The 25,802-nt window shown below is 49.0% G+C and overlaps 1 protein-coding gene across 1 annotated transcript in view; it reads right to left on the reverse strand.

Annotated features, from left to right (window-relative positions):
• Positions 1-678: 678 nt before the first annotated feature.
• The window catches only part of LOC120939570 (uncharacterized LOC102725191 homolog), a 33,834-nt gene continuing 8,710 nt past the window's right edge, over positions 679-25,802 (reverse strand). Inside the window, exons 3-6 of the mRNA XM_040351976.1 lie at positions 11,253-11,337; positions 6,071-6,213; positions 2,601-2,678; positions 679-972 (exon numbers count right to left, since the gene is read on the reverse strand). Coding sequence (XP_040207910.1) covers positions 919-972; positions 2,601-2,678; positions 6,071-6,213; positions 11,253-11,337 — 360 coding nt within the window. The 3' untranslated portion in view covers positions 679-918. The remainder of the gene's footprint in view (positions 973-2,600; positions 2,679-6,070; positions 6,214-11,252; positions 11,338-25,802) is intronic.

Below are 25,802 nucleotides of genomic sequence, written 5' to 3' on the forward strand. Positions count from 1 at the left end.
CGCCGCCTTAAGTAAGAGAGGCAAGTACATGATTCTCAAAGCACATACCTCCTTACTTAGGGCGGCGTAGTGTAAATGCGGCGGGCGTAAGGGCGCCTAATTCAAATGGGTTGGAGGGGGGCGTGTTTAATGGTAATGAGGCTTGACCTCACGTTTTTGACGTTTTCTGGCTACTGCGCATGCGCCGGGCGCCTACACTTCCCAGTGCGCATTGCGGGTAAGTACGCCGTACGGGCCTATTGATTTTGACGTGGACGTAAACGACGTAAATCCCGATTCGCAGACGACTTACGCAAACGACGTAAAAATTTCGAATTTCGCGGCGGGAACGGCGGCCATACTTGACATTACTATTCCACTAGGGCCTAGCTCTAACTTTACGCGGCCTATCTCTTACGTAAACGGCGTAAAAGTACTGCGTCGGCCTGGCGTACGTTCGTGAATCGACGTATCCCCTCATTTACATATTCTACGCCGACCGCAATGGAAGCGTCACCTAGCGGCCATCCAAAATATTGCAATCTAAGATAGGACGGCGCAAGCCGTCGTATCTTAGATATGTTTAAGCGTATCTGTGTTTGAGCATACGCTTAAACATAAGTCGGCGTAGATTCTGAGTTAGGTCGGCTTATCTACTGATAAGCCAGCCTAACTCTACCTGAATCTACCTAAAAATGAATTGACTATTCTCTTCTCCTTATTATAAGGTCACCTGGGTCATTGACCACCAACACATAATCAGGCAAAGAGTTCTCACTTCAATAAAAGGTTCCAAAAAAACGATGTAAGTGGACCAGCACCAAGGTCCTGTCCATCCATATCATCTAAGATCTCCTTTATATAAATTGTATTCTATGGATCCAGAAATGCCTCGTTACCCATGGACTGTACAGAGCTGAAGTATTATGTTCTGTCACTTCAGGGTACTTCCTTTAGTCTTGGACCAACTCTCACTGGGCTTAATGAGAAATTCTGAAAACAAAAAAAAGTTATTGTTAATTTGAAAAGCTGAAGGGAACGCATTGAGTATCTAACCATACAGTATCTAAATAAGAACATTTTTGTGAAGCTTGTGGCAGCCAAAGATTTCGTTTTAATGGCTCATCTGGCAAGCCTGGTTAGAGGCATAAGAAATGGGATTTGAGGCCGGGTTCAATGGCGTCCCTAGGGGGGGTCAGAGGGTCAGGGGGTCACATTATGCTGTGCCCCATCATGTGCCCCCCCCCCCAATGCATTTTTTGTATTTTGCTCGGGCCGCCGCTGGAGAACACAGTCTCTCCTGAGAGGGAGAGCATCCCCAGTCAGCCTCTGCGGGGGATTCCTCCCCCCTCCCTCTGCTCGCTGACACTGCATAATGCGAGCGCTCACACAGCCGCCCAATCTGCTCCTTCCCCTGCATTACTGCTGCTAGGTGACCAGCTGGGGGCTCGGCTCTCTATAACCAATGGTGCCAGCCTTCCCCTGCATGCACCCATAATGTCACCAGCACTAGGTCCTAATAGACTGCTACCGCTGCCAAGGAGACAGATGCCAGACCAGCGCTGTCAATAGCAGGGACAGGACAGCTGGGGATCCCCACTGTGGCAGAACACCAGGGCCCGGTGGCAAGACAACCTTTGCAACCCTGAGAGTTCTCCCACTGCTATGGACCCTTAGATTTTCTTGGTGTGCTGGTGACATATATCTCTTGTCCCTGTCCCCCCATGTGCCCCCCCCCTAAATATGAAAGCTGGAGATGCCACTGGCCGGGTTCACACTATTGCGAATTGGATGCATCCAATTCTCAATAGCAGGAGATTGTGACCGGCTCTTTATGGAGCCGGTTCACATATCTCCGATGCAGCTCCGGTGCGAATTTGCACAGGAGCCCTGTGCATCTTTTGGTCCGTTTCAGGTCCAAATTCAGCCCTAAATTCGGGCTGAAATTGCACCTGAAACGGTGAACCAGGACGCATGGGACTTCTGCGGTGAGACGAATCTTTGCAGCCATAGTCCCCCCCCACACTATTGCAGCCAGAGTCCCCCCCCACTATTGCAGCCACAGTCCCCCCCACTATTGCAGCCACAGTCCCCCCACACTATTGCAGCCAGAGTCCCCCCCCACACTATTGCAGCCATAGTCCCCCCCACACTATTGCAGGTAGAGTCCCCCCCCACACTATTGCAGGTAGAGTCCCCCCCCACACTATTGCAGCCATAGTCCCCCCCACACTATTGCAGGTAGAGTCCCCCCCCACACTATTGCAGGTAGAGTCCCCCCCCACACTATTGCAGCAGCAGCCAGAGTCGTCGCCCCCCGCAAAGCGAGTTTCCCCATAGAAGTCAATGGAAACGAAAATAATTAGTTCCGCATTGACTTCAATGGGATGCAATACCGCATGTGGCCAGATGTGGGGGGGGGCGCCGGTGAGCCTCGGAAATGATCGGGGACAGCTCGGCTGACCTTGGAAACCCTCGGAAAGGGTAGGAAACACCCGGGAACAGAGTATTTCCGAACGGCTCCTCTCGGCTCCGGCGCCCCCGCACCTCATCCGCAGAACAGCCCCTTGCACCCTCATCAGCTGTCTCCCCCATAGACACATATAATGTACATCACTTACCTCCTGGTTACTGGCAGTGAACTTTTCTTCTACTCGATCCATAAATGCGCTGTAGACACCCCGCTGTCGTCTATGTCTCTAAACACAACATAATATTAGGACATTAGAGATCTGCTGCATTTAATATGCAAATCTACCTTTATGAAGAGAGTTTGCTGGGCCCTTTCAGCCTCCAATTGCTTCTTATTGGTCATTGAAAACACTTACCTATACCCAGTGAAATTACTGGCCTAAGGTGATACACAGAGATGAAATAAATCCCCCTTTATAATTTGTACCTGTTTATCTACAGTGGCCCAGATTCGGGTACATTTGCGCGATATTTGCGGGGGAGCAGGGCAACGATTTTGCCCTGCGCCCCCGCAAATATTTTGCGCTGCCCTCGATTCACGGAGCAGTAGCTCCGTAAATTGCGAGGGCGCGCCGGCAAAATTGCCCGGCGTAAGCGCGCGCAATGTAAATGATCCCGCCCGGGGGCGGGAATCATTTAAATTAGGCGCGCTCCCGCGCCGAGCGTACATCGCATGCATTGCGGCAAATGACGTCGCAAGGACGTCATTTGCTTCAAAGTGACCGTGAATGGTGTCCAGCGCCATTCACGAATCACATACGCAAACGACGTGAAATTCAAATTTCACGTCGCGGGAGCGGCGGCTATACTTTAGCATTGGCTGCCCCTACTATTAGAAGGGGCAGCCTTGCGCTAAAGTTGCCGTACGGAAACTCCGTACCTGGCTTGCGCAGGGCCCGCGCAAGTTTGTGAATCAGTGGTAGTATGCAATTTGCATACTACACGCTGATCACAATGGGAGCGCCCCCTAGCGGCCCCCGCAAGAATGCAGCCTAAAATCTGCGTGGCATAAGAGCCTTATGCCGCGCAGATTTTAGGCTGCAGTCGGTGTAACGAGGTTCCTGAATCAGGAGAACTCGTTACACCGGAGCAAGTCAGCAATTGCGCCGTGTAACCTATGGTTACACAGGCGCAATTGCTTCTTGAATCTGGGCCAGTATTTTCTTCTCTACAGTGCCTTGAAAAAGTATTCATACCCCTTGAAATTTTTTCACATTTTGTCATGTAACAACCAAAAACGTAAATGTATTTTATTGGGATTTTATGTGATAGAACAACACAAAGTCGCACATAATTGTGAAGTGGAAGGAAAATGATAAATAGTTTTCATTTTTTTTTTACCAATAAATATGTGAAAAGTGGGGGGGGTGCATTTGTATTCAGCCCCCTTTACTCTGATACCCCTAACTAAAATCTAGTGGGAGCAATTGCCTTCATAAGTCACCTAATTAGTAAATAGAGTCCACCTGTGAGCAATTTAATGTCAGTATGAATACAGCTGTTCTGTGAAGCCCTCAGAGATTCGTTAGAGAACCTTAGTGAACAAAACAGCATCAGGAAGGCCGAGGAACACACCAGACAGGTCAGGGATAAAGCTGTAGAGAAGTTTAATGCAAGGTTAGGTTATAAAAAAATATCCCAAGCTTTGAACATCTCACAGACCTCTGTTCAATCCATCATCTAAAAATGGAAGAGTATGGCACAACTGCAAACCTACCAAGACATGGCCGTCCACCTAAACTGACCAGGCCGGGCAAGGAGAGCATCGGCAAAGGTACATGTGCATGAATCTGTCATTAACAAAAATAAGATTTGCTTGTTTCATTTTGAAGTTTCATGTTAATATTTGTGATTCTGTTCACACAGCCTTGTAATCCAGGGAACCCCTGCCACACAGCACCTCCAGGTGCAGTACTGTTAACCACTTGCCGACCAGCATGGCTCAGTTGGGCAAAACAACGTTTTGATATGTTGCTTCTCCCTGTGGCCACTAGGGGCGCGCGCCACCGGAGACACGCGCCCGCTGCTCGCCCCCCAGAGCCGATGCGAGTGCCCGGTGGGCGCGATGACCGGCGGGCACCCGCGATCGCTCATGACACAGTGACACTCGGGATCTGTGTGTGTAAACACACAGCTCCCGGTTCTTTCAGGGGAGAAGACTGATCCTGTGTTCATACAAAGTATGAACAGCGATCTGTCATCTCCCCTAGTAAGTTCCCTCCCCCTTCAGTTAGAACACAGAGAGGGAACACAGTTAACCCCTTGATCGCCCCCCTATTGTTAACCCCTTCCCTGCCAGTGTCATTTACACAGTAATCAGTGCTTTTTTATATAAGTGCCAATGGTCCAAAAAATGTGTCCGATGTGTCCGCCGCAATGTCGCAGTCCTGATAAAAATCGCAGATCGCCGCCATTACTAGTAATAAAATAAACAATATTAAAAATGCCATAAAACTATCCTCTATTTTGTAGACACTATGGGCCAGATTCACAGACAGCGGCGTATGTTTGAGCGGGCGTAGCGCATCTCATATGCGCTACGCCGACGTAACATAGAGAGGCAAGAGCAGTATTCACAAAGCACTTGCTCCCTAAGTTACGGCGGCGTAGCGTAAATGGGCCGGCGTAAGCCCGCCTAATTCAAATTCGGAAGGCAGTGGGCGTGTTGTAAATGAATGGCGCATGCGCGCGCATGCTCAGAATCACGTCGCATATACTCCCTAAGATCCGACGGCTCAATGCGTACGACGTGAACGTAACCTACGCCCAGCCCCATTCACGTGCGACTTACGTAAACGACGTAAAATCCGACGGCTGTTCCAACGTCCATACCCTAACATGACTTACCCCTGCTTTAGGTGATATAACTTTACGTCGGACGTACGCCTTACTTAAACGGCGTAGCTTACTGCGACGGGCGCAAGTGCGTTTGTGAATCGGCGTATCTAGGTCATTTGCATATTCGATCAATGGAAGCGCCCTTTGCGGCCAGCGTAAATATGCGCCCAAGATACGACGGCGTAGGAGACTTACGTCGGTCGGATGGAGCCAGAATTCAGGTGTATCTGGTTTCAAGAATACGGCGCATCCGTGGACTTACGCGGCGTATAAGAAGATACGTCGGCGTAAGTCCTACCTGAATCTGGCCCTATAACTTTTGCGCAAACCAATCAATATACGCTTATTTCGATTTTTTTTTACCAAAAATATGAGGAAATATTTTTTTTTTTTTTTTAAATGTGGAATATTTATTATAGCAAAAACTAAGTTTTTGTGTTTTTTTTTCAAAATTGGCGCTCTATTTTTGATTATAGCGCAAAAAATAAAAACCGCAGAGGTGATCAAATACCACCAAAAGAAAGCTCTATTTGTGTGAAAAAAGGACGTCCAATTTTGTTTGGGTACAGTGTCGCACGACCGCGCAATTGTCAGTTAAAGCGACGCAGTGCCGAATTGTAAAAAGTGCTCTGGTCAGGAAGGGGGTAAAATCTTCCGGGGCTGAAGTAGTTAAGCAGCACAGTTCATGTCCACAGAGCAGGAGGGACGGAATCCTGAATGGCCGAGACTCCTTCCTGGAAATAAAATAATGATAGTACAAATAAAAAAAATATACACTCACCGTATAGGAGGCAGATTTTGGTGGCCAGGGATTTTTCGGTAAAATGAGTTTTTCATCCCACGCAGGCTCTGCAGGTTTATGTAACTCAAAATGCTTCACTTTGCCTCTCTTCTTTCTTTCTTCTAAGGGCGGAAGCTCATAGGCTAGAATAAGGACAGGAATACTGTATGTAAGCATGGGAACAAAGCACAAAGAAAAACTACAAGGCATAGTAAAGTAAAGCTTTCGCTCCTTACAAAGCCTCTCTACAGTAACTAACGACTATGGGCCAGATTCACGTAGGGCGGCGTAAGTGTGGGCGGGCTTAGCGTATCGTATTTACGCTACCACGCCGCAACTTAGAGAGGCAAGTGCTGTATTCACAAAGCACTTGCGTCCTAAGTTATGGCGGCATAGCGTAAATCGGCCGGCGTAAGCGCGCCTAATTCAAATTGGGAAGAGGTGGGCGTGTTTTATGTAAATACAGCATGACCCCACGTAAATGAAGTTTTGAACAAACGGCGCATGCGGCGTCCGTGGACGTATCCCAGTGCGCATGCGTCGGATAGAATGCCTAAGATATGTCGAACACTGCCTACAACGTGAACGTAACTTACGCACAGCCCTATTCGCGTACGACTTACGCAAACGACATAAAAAGATACGCTTGTTCCCACGTCCATACTTTCATGGGCTGCGCCACCTAGAGACATGCTTTATCTTTACGCCGGCGTATGTCTTATGTAAACGGCGTAACTAATTGCGACGGGCGTACGTACGTACGTACGTACGTTCGTGAATCGGCGTATCTTGCTCATTTACATATTCAACGCGGAAATCAACGGAAGCGCCACCTAGCGGCCAGCGTAAATATGCACCCCAAGATACGACGGCGTAGGAGACTTACGCCGCTCGTATCTTGGCCAAATCTATGCGTCAGGCGCATAGATACAACGGCGGCCATTCGGACTTACGACGGCGTATCTGGAGATACGCCGTCGTAAGTCTTTGTGAATCTGGCCCTATGAATATTCCTTACTACACTATATTTTGTAGTTTTTCAAATGTATCCTGATTTTAATAAAATGTTGCCTTCTATTTTGCTAGTAAACTAATATGATTGTAATCAGTGGCAGCTGGTGATTTTTTTTTTGGGGGGGGGGGGTGTCAAACAATCCACCCAAACCGACATACAACCCACCCCCCCCTGGTCGGGTCACGGACAGCACAGAAGCCGCACTGGTCGCGGGGTTCCCCTCCCCGTCAGTCAACCAGCCAGTCAGGGCCCCGCACTTACCCCATCTCGCGGGCAGCGCTCCGGGCAGGGGCGTCTTCTCTCCAGACTGCGGGCGACTGCTGTCTCGGTTCCCCTGCATCTCCCCCCCTCCTCCTCCTGGTGATCAATCAAATTGGATCTCCGTTTGGCCAATTGGGTGACGGGTCTCATGATTTTACTGGAGGAGAATCAGTTTTACAATAGCGAAAATGAATTATCTATTGTCACACAACTGGGTGGGCTTTGGGCGCAGTACTCTGCGCCCCAAACCCACCCTTTTTTAAAGCCTATAAGAGCCTCTGCCCCCCCCCCCCCCATTGCAATCCATGCATCTGGCTCCCTGCATGTAGATCAGGGGGCCAGATGCATGGATGGGGGGCATAATGGACGGGCCGCCATTGATTATAACCCACTCCGTAAGTTGCGGCGGCGTATCGTAAATCGACAGGCGTAAGCCCGCCTAATTCAAATTTGGAACAGGGGGGCGTGTTTTATGTAAATGTTCTGTGACCCGACGTGATTGATGTTTTTCACGAACGGCGCATGCGCTGTCCGTGGAAATCTCCCCAGTGTGCATTGCTCCTAATACGCCGCAAGGACTTATTGTTTTTTGACGTGAACGTAAATTACGTCCAGCCCCATTCACAAACGAGTTACGCAAACAACGTAAAATTTTCACATTTCGTCGTGGGAACGACGGCCATACTTAACATTGGTACGCCGCACTAACGCCACCATATAGCAGGGGTAACTATACGCCAGGAAAAGCCTAACGTAAACGGCGTAACTGTACTGCGTCGGCCGGGCGTACGTTCGTGAATTCGCGTATCTAGCTGATTTATATATTTCGACGCGTAAATCAGCGTATACGTCCCTAGCGCCCAGCGTAAATATGCAGTTACGATCCGACGGCGTAAGAGACTTACGCCTGTCGGATCTAAGGGAAATCTATGCGTAACTGATTCTAAGAATCAGGCGCATAGATACGACGGCGCAACTCAGAGATACGACGGCGTATCTGGAGATACGCCGTCGTATCTCCTCTGAGAATCTGGCCCATAAAGCTGTTTTATTTATTTAGTTTTCTTTTTTAATTATTTACACAAAGTTGTTTGCTGCATATTTCCCATTTCAAAGGTGAGATCAAAGTATTAAATAAATAACCCCGTTGTAAAAAAAAAAAAAAATGGTGGAGATATGAATAGTTTAAATTCCATTCAATAATCATGTTATAAACTGTTAACGAAAAATAGTTTTATGATTCCAGCCTTCTATAGAAGATTATAAAAGTCTTGATGAGTATAACTGTATTAACTGCAAGCTCCTAATTGCCATGCACTTGCGGAATACGTGCAGAATAGATGCAGTATGATATACACATAATTTTATTAATATTCTTATGCCGCGTACTCGCGATCGGACATTCCGACAACAAAACTGTGGATTTTTTTTTCCGACGGATGTTCACACAAACTTGTCTTGCATACAGATGGTGATGTACAACACTACGACGAGCCGAGAAAAATGAAGTTCAATGATTCCGAGCATGCATAGAATTTTTATGCGTCGGAATTGGCTACACATGATCGGACATTCCGATCAAGAACTTTTGTTGTCGGAAAATTTTAGAACCAGCTCTCAAACATTTGTTGTCGGAAATTTCGACAGCAAATGTCCGATGGAGCCTACACACGGTCGGATTTTCTGACAACAAGCTCACATCGAACATTTGTTGTCGGGAATTCCGACTGGGTGTACGCGGCATTAGTGAAGCACCCTTTAGTGTGCTGGGTGTGAGAGCTGGTAGCTATGCCTGTTTGATTTTGTTTTCTGGGTTGGCAGAAATCCAGGGAGAGCTGGATGACTCACAGGCAGCATCACTGAGACCTCCCACTTATTTCTAGAATGTACTGAAACCTTCTGGAAAGATAGGAGGAGAGGTGAGGTGGAGCTGTCTGGAGTATTCTGAGAGCCCTGACCAATCCTCAACTTGGATTGGCAGGGGGCAGGCCTCCTCAAATACTCAGGGTCAGCTCAGCTTGTTTGTGTGGAAGCTTGAGATGAAGTGTTGGGCTGTCGTGGCCTTGAAGGGAGCTCCTCAATCTGTGGGAGGGGTGGGGTGGGGCGAGGGGGTTACCTTGGGCCTGCGCTCAGGTTCGGACTGGACCTTCCTACAACCAACGGAGGTGTCCTGGACAATAGGCACGGGAGCAAGGAGAGGACAGCAGGAGAACATTGCCAGGCAAGTCTCCAGGAGGAACAACAAGTTGCAGCCAAGAGGGCTGGTGGGTGACACACAGTCAGAAGGACTGGGATGCAGCCTGAGAGGACTGGGAGATTGCAGTCTGGGATGGGTGCAGAGCCAGTGGAGAGGACTGTGGTGGCATGGGCAGTGGAGAGAGAGGCAGCTGCAGCCAGGAGGGCTGGCAGGACCCGAAGAGGTGGTACTGGGATCAGTAGCCACATGGGACAGCTAGCACTAGGACTACCAATTTTGCTACACCATAGGCGCCCCCGGTCCCTGCCTGTAAAGGGCATTTTTGCATTGGGCCTGGCTGAGCCAATGTCAGGCCGGCAATTCAGTGCTAGCTGGACCTGGGAATTGTAGTTCTACAAGCAAGTTTGTGCTTGGGGTAGAGGAGAGGAAGTTGTATATACCGGAGGTGTATATAGTTCTAAGTCCCTATTGCTTTTACAATCAAATGAGCATTCCATATCTACCCTATTCCCATCCAAGTTACAATCCCCTAAATAAAAAATGAAATAGAAAAAAAACAAAGTACAAGGACTGCTTCTTGACTACTGAGTATCTGAAGATTTGTGTGCTGGGCTGTGCAGGGTGAGAGACGGACCCCAACTAACAGCAGCCCCTACGGGCACATTAGTATATAGGATTTATTTATGACATTGAAATTATATATATATATATATATATATATATATATATATATATATATATATATATATACTGTATACACACATAATATATGTACATGTCAGCAGTTTAAATCACCCAAATCTTTGCAAATTATAAAGCCAATATGACTGTAGTTGGTCCTTAAAGTGGAGCTCCTGCCGAAATTACACTTTTTAAATAAAAATACCCCTATAATACACAAACTTAATGTATTCTAGTAAAGTAAGTCTGTAAGCTAAGGTCCGTTTTGTTAGTTTATTACAGCATTTTGAAAGTTTACAAACTAGCATTAGACCGTGGCCATCTTAAGTGTGGGCATATGAAGCAAGCCAGACTGTATTACTTCCAGGATTTCAGCTTTGTCAGATGAAGTTTCCGCCCCTTATGCCAACCTCTCCTGAAATAACCCGTTAAAAGTTGATATGCGGAGAGGATAGGGATTGCCGATCGCTAAAAGTAAATGACATTAAAAGTTGATAATAAAAAACAATGACATTGCCCACTAAAAGTTGATAAGTAGGCATGGGGGGGGGGGGGGGGATTGCCCATCGCCAAAGTTGATAACCCGGGGGGGGGGGGGGGGATTGTCGATCGCCAAAGTTGATAACCCGGGGGGGGGGGGGGGGGATTGCCGATCGCCAAAGTTGATAACCCGGGGGGGGGGGGGGAGGGCTTGCCGATTGCTGAAAGTAAATGGAGAGAAATGACAATCAACCGCCGATCGCCGAATATAAATGACACTGACATCGCACATTAAAAGTTGAAACTTTAGTTTAAAGCCGTTGTAAAGGCATTCATTTTTTTTCTTAAAATAAGCATATTATACTTACCTACTCTGTGCAAAACACCACCCCCCCCCCCCCCCCCATTGGAATCCATGGTCTGGGGTCTGGGGCCCTGGATGTTTGATTTGCGAGTGCTTTGGATTACGAGCATTCTCCTGGAACGCATTATGCGTTCCAGGAGAATGCTGTAATATAATAATGTAATATATACCTAGAGATACTTACAGGAGCTTAAGCTTTGCAATTTGAACTTCAGGTTGAACGGATCCCGAGGATAATTGGTAGCAAAATCAAGGATTCCTGTTTCATACTGTGGAGGAGAAAAACACACAATTAATGTTTTCTTTTTTACTCGTACATTTTCAAACTGATTGCATGTTAAAATCGATTGTACTAAAAAGTACTCAGATCAGGCTCTAATCAAGTGCTTAAGAAAAAAAAGGAAAACCCCATTGAGATCCATGCGTCCAGCGCCCTGCATGTAGATTAGGGGCCTAGGGCGCATGGATTAGGGGGGCTGCGCTCCTTATGAATGGGCCGCGGCCGCCACTGCCCAAATTTCTTACCAGTCACTATAGAGAGACAAAAATCTGGCCCTATACCTGGAGGTGCTAAAAGACTCAAGAGACAGACCCTGAACCTGTACAAACTGGGGCAGCACAGTGGTGTAGTGAGTAGCACTTTCGCCTGGCAGCAAAACGGTCGCAGGTTCGAATCCCAACCACGACACCATCTGCCTGGTGTTTGCATGTTCTCCCTGTGCCTGCGTGGGTTTCCTCCGGGTACTCCGTTTTTCCTCCCACACTCCAAAGACATGCTGGTAGGTAAATTGGATCCTGTCCAAATCGGCCCAGTATATATATATATATGTATATCTGTGTGTATGACTGTGTGTCCCAAGCGTGTCACGATCCTACGGGGTAAAATGACCGCACCAACCAAGCAGATACTGGCTGGAAAAAGCGCCCAGAGGCGATTCAGTTCGCATGTGTAGCACTATACAAGTCATTCATTCATTCATACAGCCTGGAAATCCAATCAGGACAGACCTACAAACCCAAGGAGAATAGACTGCGCCAGAAATGTGTCCAATGGGCCCTGGAGGATGAGGATCACTTCCCACTATGGGGCCCCAAGCACTGGCGTAGCATCAGGGGGCCCAATTGTGACCTGGTTCATGCTCCATAGGGTCCGTGTGGCCTCCATGTCAATTTAGGTTATAGAGTGGTGTGGAAAATGGCAGGCATGTTGCATTTTTCTGCACCACTCTGCAGCAGTGGCGGCTGGTGCTCAAAATTTTTGGGGGGGCGCAAACAAACAAACGAAAAAAAAAAAACAATTGCAGGCTCACTGTGCCCATCAAATGCAGCCACTGGGCCCATCAAACGCAGCCACTGTGCCCATCGATTGTCACCACTGTGCCATGCCATCAAACACAGCCTCTGTGCCACTGTGCCAATTATCGCCACTGTGCCCTTTAATTGTCACCACTGTGCCCTTTAATTGTCACCACTGTGCCCTGTAATTGTCGCCACTGTGCCCTGTAATTGTCGCCACCTTGCCCTTTAATTGTCGCCACTGTGCCCTGTAATTGTCGCCACAGTGCCAATTGTCGCCACTGTGCCCTTTCATTTTCGCCACTGTGCCCTGTAATTGTCGCCACTGTGCCCTGTAAAATGCTGCCCCCCCGCCAGGCAATTACCTTTCTGGGGTCGGCCATCCTCCTTCCCTTGATGTCTACTCCCGCCATCGATGATGCTTCAGCCAATCAGGTTACCGGTGAACCTGATTGGCTGAGACGCCTGTCAGTCTTATCCAAGGAACGCACCCCCCGTGAGTCCCTGGATAAGTATTTGGAAGAATATTACAGCCTGAGGCTGCATTCACACCTAAGCGTAGACGAATTGCAGCGTTTTTTACCGCAATTTTTCCCCTCGACAAATTGCAGCGTTTTTCCTCACGATTTGCTGCGACAAAACGCTGCGTTTTTCCCCGCGGTTTTGTACAGGTCATTCGCATCAATGTAAAACGCCCAAGCCGCCCGATTTGCGCGTCAAAAAAGGGTCCGGGACTTGTTTGAAATTCAGGCGTTCGGCGTTCTTTCGGCGTTCGGCATTTTACGTTGGAGATGTGTACCATAATAATGAGAATAATGTTATTTTTCCCCTCTAGCGTCTTTGAGCGTCGCGCTTCAGGCGACAAAACGCTCAGGTGTGAATGCAGCCTTAGGGCTGTAATCGGAAAGCCTATCAGAGCCGCTGGCTCATAGGTACTTCCACAGCCAACCAGCTGCCGTTATTTAGATGGCCGGCGCTCACCAGGGGGGCGGGAATAGTCGGCGGCAGGGGCAATACATAGATTCATGCAATGCATGAATCCTCCACTACTCTCCAACTGGCTGCTGCGGAAAATCTTCAGAATGGAGAGGGGGGTCAAGGGGCCTGTAAGTATGTCATTTACCAGGCCCTTCCTATTCTGTGTTCATTCACTGTGCTCCTTCATAACTGAAGCATAGTAACTGTGTTTACTACGCTTCAGTTTATGAATGAACAGGAGCCTCTTTTACCGCGCTCCTTAATTATTAATCTTCAGTGCAACTGAGGTTGCAGATTAATGGAATGGAATGGAAGAATCTGTGTCCTCAATTCCTTTCTCTGTCTTAAAAGTGTAACATCAGGGGTCTAGGCGTCAGGTGTCTTGATTGACGCTTGGATCTACATGGGGACGACACTGTTTTTTCTTTTTAATAAAGGAATTGTAAAAAAACAGCGTGTTTGTTTTTATTTATTTTTGACACTTTGGTTAATGCTCATTCACATGGGGGGGGGGGGCTTGGATCTGGTCCCCTAGTTAAAGGGGGATACCAGATTCCGATCAGACCCCCACAACCACAGCTCAGGGTTGTCAGAAAGAGGCCCTCCTGATTTGAGAGAAGAGAGAGAGAAAATGAAAGACAGAGAGGGAGAGACATGCAGTAATACGCTAGAATACATTGGGCCGGATTCAGAAAAGAGATACGACGGCGTATCTCCTGATACGCCATCGTATCTCTGAGTCCGGCCGTCGTATCTTTGCGCCTGATTCATAGAATCAGGTTACGCATAGATATCCCCAAGATCCGACAGGTGTAAGTCACTTACACCGTCGGATCTTAGGCTGCAATCTCACGCTGGCCACTAGGTGGCGCTTCTGTTTGTATACGCAAGGAATATGCAAATGAGGAGTTACGCCGGAGAAACGAACGACCGCCTGGCGCTTTTTTTTTTACGTCGTTTGCGTTCGGCTTTTTCCGGCGTATAGTTACCCCTGCTATATGAGGCATAGCTAATGTTAAGTATGGCCGTCGTTCCCACGCCGAGTTTTGAAATTTTACGTCATTTGCGTAAGTCGTTCGCGAATACGGATGGACGTAATTTACGTTCACGTCGAAACCAATGACGTCCTTGCGACGTCATTTAGAGCAATGCACTCTGTGATTTTTTTGGGATGGCGCATGCGCAGTTCGGTCGGCGCGGGGGCGCGCTTTATTTAAATGATACACGCCCCCTAGCCGCGGAATTTGAATTCCGCCGGGGGATTTACGATACGCCGCCGCAACTTTACAGGCAAGTGCTTTGTGAATAAAGCACTTGCCTGAAAAACTTGCGGCGGCGTAAAGTAAATGAGATCTAAAGATTCGCTCACCTATCTGAATCTAGCCCATTATCTACAGTGCCTTGAAAAAGTATTCATACCCCTTGAAATTTTCCACATTTTGTCATTTTACAATCAAAAACGTAAATGCATTTTATTGGGATTTTATGTGATAGACCAACACAAAGTGGCACATAATTGTGAAGTGGAAGGAAAATGATAAATGGTTTTCAAAATGTTTTACAAATAAATATGTGAAAAGTGTGGGGGGTACATTTGTATTCAGCCCCCTTTACTCTGATTCCCCTAACTAAAATCTAGTGGAACCAATTGCCTTCAAAAGTCACCTAATTAGTAAATAGAGTCCACCTGTGTGTAATTTAATCTCAGTATAATTACAGCTGTTCTGTGAAGCCCCCAGAGTTTTGTTAGAGAACCTTATTGAAAAAAAATAACATCATGAAGACCAAGGAACACACCAGACAGGTCAGGGATAAAGTTGTGGAGAAGTATAAAGCAGGGTTAGGTTATACAAAAAAAAAATATCCCAAGCTTTGAACATCTCTAGGATCTCTGTCCAATCCATCATCTGAAAATGGAAAGAGTATGGCACAACTGCAAACCTACCAAGACATGGCCGTCCACCTAAACTGACCGGGCCGGGCAAGGAGAGCATTCACCAGAGAAGCAGCCAAGAGGTCCATGGTAACTCTGGAGGAGCTGCAGAGATCCACAGCTCAGGAGGGAGAATCTGTGCACAGGACAACTATTAGTCCCCGTACACACGACCGAGGAACTGGACGGGCAATACACATCGTTTTCCTCGTCGAGTTCCTTGTTAGGCTGTCGAGGAACTCGACAAGGCAAGTTTCTCCATTCCCATCGAGGAAATAGAGAACTTTCTCTCTTTTTGGCTCGTCGAGTTTCTCAACAGTTTCCTCGACGAAAATGTACACACGACCGGTTTCCTCGGCAAAAAAATATCTCCCAGCAAGCTTCTTGCTGTTTTTTGCGTGTGTACGAGGCTTTAGTTGTGCTCTCCACAAATCTGCCCTTTTTGGAAGAGTGGCAAGAAGAAAGTCATTGGTGAAAGAAAGCCATAAGAAGTCTTGTTTGCAGTTTGTGAGAAGCCAAGTGGGGGACACAGCAAACATGTGGAAGAAGGTGCTCTGGTCAGATGAGACCAAAATTTAACTTTTTGGCCTAAAAGAAAATCGCTATGTGTGGTGGAAAACTAACACCGCACATCGCCCTGAACACACCATCCCCACTGTGAAACATGGTGGTGGCAGCATCATGTTGTGGGGATGCTTTTCTTCAGCAGGGTCAGGGAAGCTGGTCAGAGTTGATGGGAAGATGGATGGAGCCAAATACAGGGCAATCTTGACTTGAGACTGGGGGGGAGGTTCACCTTCCAGCAGGACAACGACCCTAAACATACAGCCAGAGCTACAATGGAATGGTTTAGATTGAAGCATATTTATGTGTTAGAATGGCCCAGTCACAGTCCAGACCTAAATCCCATTGAGAATCTGTGGCAAGACTTGAAAATTGCTGATCACAGAAGCTCTCCATCCAATCTGACAGAGCTTGAGATATTGTGCAAAGAAGAATGGGCAGAAATGTTCCTCTCTAGATGTGCAAAGCTGGTAGAGACATCCCCAAAAAGACTTGCAGCTGTAATTACAGAGAAAGGAGGTTCTACAAAGTATTGACTCCGGGGGGCGCCATACAAATGCCCCCCACACTTTTCACATATTTATTTGTAAAAAATGTTGAAAACTAGGGTTGTCCCGATACCGATACCAGTATTTGCGGGAGTACCCGTACTCCCGCAAATACCCCCGATACCTATATAGAATACTTTCCCCCGCCTCCGCCGTATATCTTTAATCACCGTGCGGCGAACATTACAGGCACCTTTAGTTTGAATAGCTGTTTTGCCCGCCACGCCGTGTATAGACACTCCCCCTTGGACGGATCTGTCCAATCCCGAGCAAGGGGGAGGGTCCTTTACACGGCGTGGCAGGGAAAACAGCTATTGAAACGAAAACTGCCTGTAATGTTCGCCGCACAATGATTAACGCGGCGGCAGCGGCGGGGGCGGCGGCATTATCATCATCATCGGGTATGGGGGACATGGCTTGATATATGTGGGGGACATGGCTGCATATATGGGGGACATGGCTGCATATACTGTATGGGGGACATGGCTGCATATACTGTATGGGGGACATGGCTGCATATATGGGGGGACATGGCTGCATATATGGGGGGACATGGCTGCATATACTGTATGGGGGACATGGCTGCATATATGGGGGGACATGGCTGCATATATGTGGGGGGACATGGCTGCATATATGTGGGGGACATGGCTGCATATATGTGGGGTACATGGCTGCATATATGTGGGGGACATGGCTGCATATATGTGGGGGACATGGCTGCATATGTTTGGGGACACGGCTGCATTTGTGGGAGGGACATGGCTGCATTTGTGGGGGGGACATGGCTGCATTTGTGGGGGGACATGGCTGCATATGGGGGGGACATGGCTGCATATGTGGGGGACATGGCTGCATTTGGGGACACATTTAAAAAAAAGTATCGGTATTCGGTATCGGCGAGTACATAAAAAAAAGTATCGGTACTTGTACTCAGTCCTAAAAAAGTGGTATCGGGACAACCCTAATGAAAACCATTTATAATTTTCCTTCCACTTCACAATTATGTGTCACTTTGTGTTGGTCTATCACAGAAAATCCCAATAAAATATATTTACGTTTTTGGTTGTAACATGACAAAATGTGGAAAATTTCAAGGGGTATGAATACTTTTTCAAGGCTCTGTATATCAGATAAGCTGCATATATATATATATATATATATATATATATATATATATATATATATGAAGAGGTGAAAGGTAAAGATACCGCTATAGGTTTATGAGGTTTATGTTTCACATGTTGTCTTGAGGAATGTCACATTTCCAGGACATCAATAAAAAAAATATGATGTTTACCACCGGCTCATACATGAAAACCTCAATACTCAGCTATTGTTATTTGATTCCAAGACATTCAGAGATCTATAATTAATAATATAATATTAGTATTATAATCGTAATATACAGTACTGTGCAAAAGTTTTAGGCAGGTGTTGCAGAATTAATTTGCAGCCAATCACACGCCTCCATGATGGATACGTATCTGCTTATATTTCTCAACAGTGGGGACACCATCATTGCATGGAGGCCACGCACAGATAAAAATGATTGTCTATACAGTGATCATCATTGTAATAAGCAATCATAGTGAACCCCCCCAGAGCAGTATAGTGTCATCAGTGTCCCTGATCACCTCCACACCAATCATATTCTCCCTGATCCCCACCATACCAATCATATTCTCCCTGATCCCCACCATACCAATCATATTGTCCCTGATCCCCACCATACCAATCATATTGTCCCTGATCCCCACCATACCAATCATATTGTCCCTGATCACCACCATACCAATCATATTGTCCCTGATCGCCCCCACCAATCATATTCTCCCTGATCACCTCCACACCAATCATATTGTCCCTGATCCCCACCATACCAATCATATTCTCCCTGATCACCTCCACACCAATCATATTGTCCCTGATCACCTCCACACCAATCATATTGTCCCTGATCCCCACCATACCAATCATATTGTCCCTGATCCCCACCATACCAATCATATTGTCCCTGATCCCCACCATACCAATCATATTGTCCCTGATCACCACCATACCAATCATATTGTCCCTGATCGCCCCCACCAATCATATTCTCCCTGATCCCCACCACACCAATCATATTCTCCCTGATCACCTCCACACCAATCATATTGTCCCTGATCACCTCCACACCAATCATATTCTCCCTGATCACCTCCACACCAATCATATTGTCCCTGATCACCTCCACACCAATCATATTCTCCCTGATCACCTCCACACCAATCATATTCTCCCTGATCACCTCCACACCAATCATATTGTCCCTGATCACAACACACCAATCATATTCTCCCTGATCACAACACACCAATCATATTGTCCCTGATCACAACACACCAATCATATTCTCCCTGATCACAACACACCAATCATATTGTCCCTGATCGTCCCCACCAATCACAGTGTCCCTGATCACCACCACACCAGTCACAGTGTCCCTGATCACCACCACACCAGCCACAGTGTCCCTGATCACCACCACACCAGTCACAGTGTCCCTGATCACCACCACACCAGTCACAGTGTCCCTGATCACCGCTACACCAGTCACAGTGTCCCCGATCACCACCACACCAGCCACAGTGTCCCCGATCACCACCACAGCAGTCACAGTGTCCCTGATCACCGCCACACCCGTCACAGTGTCCCTGATCACCGCCACATCAGTCACAGTGTCCCTGATCACCGCCACACCAGTCACAGTGTCCCTGATCACCGCCACATCAGTCACAGTGTCCCTGATCACCGCCACACCCGTCACAGTGTCCCTGATCACCGCCACACCAGTCACAGTGTCTCTGATCACCGCCACACCAGTCACAGTGTCCCTGATCACCGCCACACCAGTCACAGTGTCCCTGATCACCGCCACACCAGTCACAGTGTCCCTGATCACCACCACACCAGTCACAGTGTCCTTGATCACTGCCACACCAGTCACAGTGTCCCTGATCACCGCCACATCAGTCACAGTGTCCCTGATCACCGCCACACCAGTCACAGTGTCCCTGATCACGCCACACCAGTCACAGTGTCCCTGATCACGCCACACCAGTCACAGTGTCCCTGATCACGCCACACCAGTCAGTGTCCCTGATCACTGCCACACCAGTCACAGTGTCCCTGATCACCGCCACACCAGTCACAGTGTCCCTGATCACCGCCACACCAGTCACAGTGTCCCTGATCACCGCCACACCAGTCACAGTGTCCCTGATCACCACCACACCAGTCACAGTGTCCCTGATCACTGCCACACCAGTCACAGTGTCCTTGATCACCGCCACATCAGTCACAGTGTCCCTGATCACCGCCACACCAGTCACAGTGTCCCTGATCACGCCACACCAGTCACAGTGTCCCTGATCACGCCACACCAGTCACAGTGTCCCTGATCACGCCACACCAGTCAGTGTCCCTGATCACTGCCACACCAGTCACAGTGTCCCTGATCACTGCCACACCAGTCACAGTGTCCCTGATCACCGCCACACCAGTCACAGTGTCCCTGATCACCGCCACACCAGTCACAGTGTCCCTGATCACCGCCACACCAGTCACAGTGTCCCTGATCACCACCACACCAGTCACAGTGTCCCTGATCACTGCCACACCAGTCACAGTGTCCTTGATCACCGCCACATCAGTCACAGTGTCCCTGATCACCGCCACACCAGTCACAGTGTCCCTGATCACGCCACACCAGTCACAGTGTCCCTGATCACGCCACACCAGTCACAGTGTCCCTGATCACGCCACACCAGTCAGTGTCCCTGATCACTGCCACACCAGTCACAGTGTCCCTGATCACCGCCACACCAGTCACAGTGTCCCTGATCACTGCCATACTAGTCACAATGTGCCTGATCACCACCACACCAGTCACAGTGTCCCTGATCACCACCACACCAGTCACAGTGTCCCTGATCACCGCCACACCAGTCACAGTGTCTCTGATCACCGCCACACCAGTCACAGTGTCCCTGATCACCGCCACACCAGTCACAGTGTCCCTGATCACCACCACACCAGTCACAGTGTCCCTGATCACCGCCACATCAGTCACAGTGTCCCTGATCACCGCCACACCAGTCACAGTGTCCCTGATCACGCCACACCAGTCAGTGTCCCTGATCACCGCTACACCAGTCACAGTGTCGCTGATCACCGCCACATCAGTCACAGTGTCCCTGATCACGCCACACCAGTCACAGTGTCCCTGATCACGCCACACCAGTCAGTGTCCCTGATCACTGCCACACCAGTCACAGTGTCCCTGATCACCGCCACACCAGTCACAGTGTCCCTGATCACTGCCATACTAGTCACAATGTGCCTGATCACCACCACACCAGTCACAGTGTCCCTGATCACCGCCATACCAGTCACAATGTGCCTGATCACCACCACACCAGTCACAGTGTCCCTGATCACCACCACACCAATAATATTGTCCCTGATCACCACCACACCAATAATATTGTCCCTGATCACCACCACACCAGTTACAGCGTCCCCGATCACCGCCACACCAGTTACAGCGTCCCCGATCACCGCCACACCAGTTACAGTGTCCCTGATCACTGCCACACCAGTCACAGTGTCCCTGATCACCACCACACCAGTCACAGTGTCCCTGATCACTGCTGCACCAGTCACAGTGTCCCTGATCACTTCCACACCAGTCACAGTGTCCCTGATCACCACCACACCAGTCACAGTGTCCCTGATCACCGCTGCACCAGTCACAGTGTCGCTGATCACTGCCACACCGTCACAGTGTCCCGATCACCACCACACCAGTCACAGTGTCCCTGATCACCGCCACACCAGTCACAGTGTCCCTGATCACCGCCACACCAGTCACAGTGTCCCTGATCACCACCACACCAGTCACAGTGTCCCTGATCACCGCTGCACCAGTCACAGTGTCCCGATCACCACCACACCAGTCACAGTGTCCCTGATCACCACCACACCAGTCACAGTGTCCCTGATCACCGCTGCACCAGTCACAGTGTCCCGATCACCGCCACACCAGTCACAGTGTCCCTGATCACCACCACACCAGTCACAGTGTCCCTGATCACCACCACACCAGTCACAGTGTCCCTGATCACCGCCATACCAGTCACAATGTGCCTGATCACCACCACACCAGTCACAGTGTCCCTGATCACCACCACACCAATAATATTGTCCCTGATCACCACCACACCAGTTACAGCGTCCCCGATCACCGCCACACCAGTTACAGCGTCCCCGATCACCGCCACACCAGTTACAGTGTCCCTGATCACTGCCACACCAGTCACAGTGTCCCTGATCACCACCACACCAGTCACAGTGTCCCTGATCACTGCTGCACCAGTCACAGTGTCCCTGATCACTTCCACACCAGTCACAGTGTCCCTGATCACCACCACACCAGTCACAGTGTCCCTGATCACCGCTGCACCAGTCACAGTGTCGCTGATCACTGCCACACCAGTCACAGTGTCCCGATCACCACCACACCAGTCACAGTGTCCCTGATCACCGCCACACCAGTCACAGTGTCCCTGATCACCGCCACACCAGTCACAGTGTCCCTGATCACCACCACACCAGTCACAGTGTCCCTGATCACCGCTGCACCAGTCACAGTGTCCCGATCACCACCACACCAGTCACAGTGTCCCTGATCACCACCACACCAGTCACAGTGTCCCTGATCACCGCTGCACCAGTCACAGTGTCCCGATCACCACCACGTCAATCATATTGTCCCTAATCACTGCCACACCAGTCGCAGTGTCACCAGACCAGTGTAAGCCAGCAACAGTGTTCCTGATCGTCGCTACACGAGTGCAGTGTTGCCTCTGCCTTCCTCCTGTACTAGCCCTGTGTATTGACCACATTTCTGCCTGTTGCCTGCAAAGATCTGTTGTCTGTTTGCTGACCCTCTCCCCCTAAAGATAGAGCACACACTAGGGAACACATTTAACCGCTTAATCGTCCCCTAGTGTTAACCCCTTCCCTGCCAGTGACATTTACACAGCAATCAGTACATTTTTATAGCACTGGTCACTGTATAATTGTCAATGGTCCCAAAAATGTCTCAAAAGTGTCCGATCTGTCTGCCGCAATGTCACAGTCCCAATAAAAAATGACCGAAATGATGCCACACATGCCAGGAGTCTTTAGGAGGGGAGGAGGGGCTTTCCCTAAGCACACTCACCTGTTTGTGGTCGGGGTCTAATGCGCCCATGCACGTAGGGTAACACTGTACCCGAAGGCATGCTCATCAATGTCTGGGACTAGGTAGAGTTCATGTGAAGAATCAGACAATAAGGCAATCCTTGTGCAATAATGTGCAGAATTTCCCTATAAGGGCCTGGATTCAAGAAGCAATTGCGCCTGTTTAACCATAGGTTACACAGCGCAATTGCTTACTTGCCCCGGCGTAACAAATGCTCCTGATTCAGGAACCTCGTTACGCCGACTGCAGCCTAAGATATGCGCGGCATAAGGCTCTTATGCCCGCATATCTTAGGCTGCATTCTTGCGATGGCCGCTAGGTGGCGTTCCCGTTGTGCTCAGCGTATAGTATGCAAATTGCATACTAACACCGATTCACAACGTTGCGCGAGCCCTGCGTACGCAATTTACGTCGTTTCCGTACGGCGGTTTTTGCTATTAGCAGGGGCAGCCAATGTTACGTATACCCGTCGTTCCCGCGTTGCGAAATTTGAAATTTACGTACTTTGCGTAAGTGATTTGTGAATGGCGCTGAACGCCATTCACGTTCACTTTGAAGCAAATGACGTCCTTGCGACGTCATTTGCCGCAATGCACGTCGGGAAAGTTTCCCGACGGAGCATGCGCTCTACGATCGGCGCAGGAACGCGCCTAATTTAAATGATTCCCGCCCCTACGGGATCATTTAAATTGCGCGCGCTTACGCCGGGCATTTTGCCAGCGCGCCCGCGCAATTTACGGAGCTTCTGCTCTGTGAATCGAGGGCAGCGCAAAAAAATTGCGGGGGCGCAGGGCAAAAACGTTGCCCTGCGCCTCCGTAAAAAAATCGCAATTGTTACTGAATCCGGGCCAAGATGTTTTGTCCCAAGTAACTACACACTTGTAACTGATGTATGTTTGCTTTTGGAGGGACATGCAGAGCCTTGGCCCAGTCCACCAGTCCAGCGTACAGTGGCGGCTGGTGGTATATTTTTTGGGGGGTAGCGGAAAACATCCCACCCGTTGCCACAGCCCCCCGCGGTGGGTCAGTCAGTCACCAGCCTTGCACTTACCCCATCTAGTATGCAGGCAGCACTTCCTCCGGGGGGCGTCTTCACCCTGCATCTCCTTGCCCACTCTGCTCCCGGGATCTGGACTTTTTCCCTTTTATATATCACAGGAATGGAGGCCGGACCCCAAAAAGCCTGCAGACATGATCATGGAAGACTGCAAAAAATATTACCCCCTTCCCCCTGACCTAAGCAGCTGAGTAACTAGTAACATAGTAGGAAAACCTACCTATATGCCTGCAAGCCTGAGCTAAGGGCAGATGGATTCCAGAAGATAAATGCTACAATAATCATCTACCCTTACTCAAGATGGCCACAGCTAGAAATGCTAGGAGGTGTTTTTCAAAATGATTTCTCAACAAAATACATAATTGAGACATGGAGGGATGGGTGTGTTTGTTTTGAATAATAAAACTTTATGAAATTGTGTTTTTTAGATTGTAGTGTTAGATACAGTTTAGTTCCGCTGAAACATCACCAGCATATAAGATACACTTTTTTCCCTCATGTGTAGCCAATGTTTCAGACCATATAGGACCCCTTCCCCAAAGTGATATACTGACGTCATTATGGAAGGAACTAGGGATGTCCCGATACCGATACCGAGTATTTCCCGAGTACTTGTACTCGGGGGAAATGCTCCGATGCCTCAGCCGATACCTGGGCAGTTGCAAGTCTTTCCTCCCCCCCGTGCTCCGTGCCGCTCTTCTCTCCCCCTGTCAGTGCCACTCTTCTCTCCCCCCCCCATCCGTGCCGCTCTTCTCCCCCCCCCCATCCGTGCCACTCTTCTCCCCCCGTCCGTGTCGCTCTTCTCTCCCCCCGTCCGTGTCGCTCTTCTATTCCCCCGTCCGTGCCGCTCTTCTCTCCCCCCCCCCCGTCTGTGTCGCTCTTCTATCCCCCCGTCCGTGTCGCTCTTCTCCCCCCCCGCCCGTGACGCTCTTCTCTCCCCCCGCCCGTGTCGCTCTTCTCTCCCCCCATCCGTGCCGCTCTTCTCTCCCCCCGTCCGTGTCGCTCTTCTCTTCCCCCCCGTCCGCTCCGCTCTTCTCCCCCCCCCCCCCGTCCGTGTCGCTCTTCTCTCCCCCCGTCCTTGTCGCTCTTCTCTCCCCCCGCCCGTGTTGCTCTTCTCTCCCCCCGTCCTTGTCGCTCTTCTCTCCCCCCGCCCGTGTCGCTCTTCTCTCCCCCCGCCCGTGTTGCTCTTCTCTCCCCCCATCCGTGCCGCTCTTCTCTCCCCCCGTCCGTGCCGCTATTCTCCCCCCCCCCCCATGCCGCTCTTCTCTCCCCCCCGTCCGTGACGCTCTCCCCCCTTAATTTGTGAGGATGGAGAGCGGAGGTAGGAGCCACTTAACCCAGCTCCTACCTTTTCCGAATGGACAGAGTCAGTGATCACTGACTCTGTCCATTCACATAACTGAATATCGTAACCTGTGTTTACGATGCTTCAGTTTATGAATGGAGAGGAGTCTCCCTCCATTCATTTCAGCTGAGGCTGCAGAGAAAGGGACTGGGGAATCTGTGTCCTTAGTCCCTTTCTCTGTCTTAAAGGGGAGATTTCAGAGGTCTTTTAAGACCCCTGATATCTCACCAAAGACCCCCCAACAGGGCTGATTAAAAAAAAATAAAAAAAAAAAATGTAAATAAAAAAACAAAAAAACAAACACACTGACAATTTACTCCCCTCCCCCCAAAAAAAACAACAAAAAAAACAACAAAAAATCACTGTAAAAAAAAAAATAGTAAAAAAAGAAATAGTATAAAAAATATAAAAAAAATACCGCCACTGTCACGTGACATTAAAAAAAAGTATCGGTATACGGTATCGGCGAGTACTTGGAAAAAAAAGTATCGGTACTTGTACTCGGTCTCAAAAAGGTGGTATCGGGACAACCCTAGAAGGGACCCTACGTGGACCCAAAACTGTGGTTAAACATGACGGGGCAGATCCACAGAGATCTGCACCGGCGCAGCGTATGGGAGATACGCTACGCCGCTGTAACTTACTTTTTTAAACTTCGAATCCACAAAGATTGCGCCGTAAGTTACGGCGGCGTAGTCTATCTCTCGCGGCGTAAGGGCGC

Source organism: Rana temporaria, chromosome 5 (genome assembly GCF_905171775.1).
Source record: "Rana temporaria chromosome 5, aRanTem1.1, whole genome shotgun sequence".
NCBI lineage: Eukaryota > Metazoa > Chordata > Amphibia > Anura > Ranidae > Rana > Rana temporaria.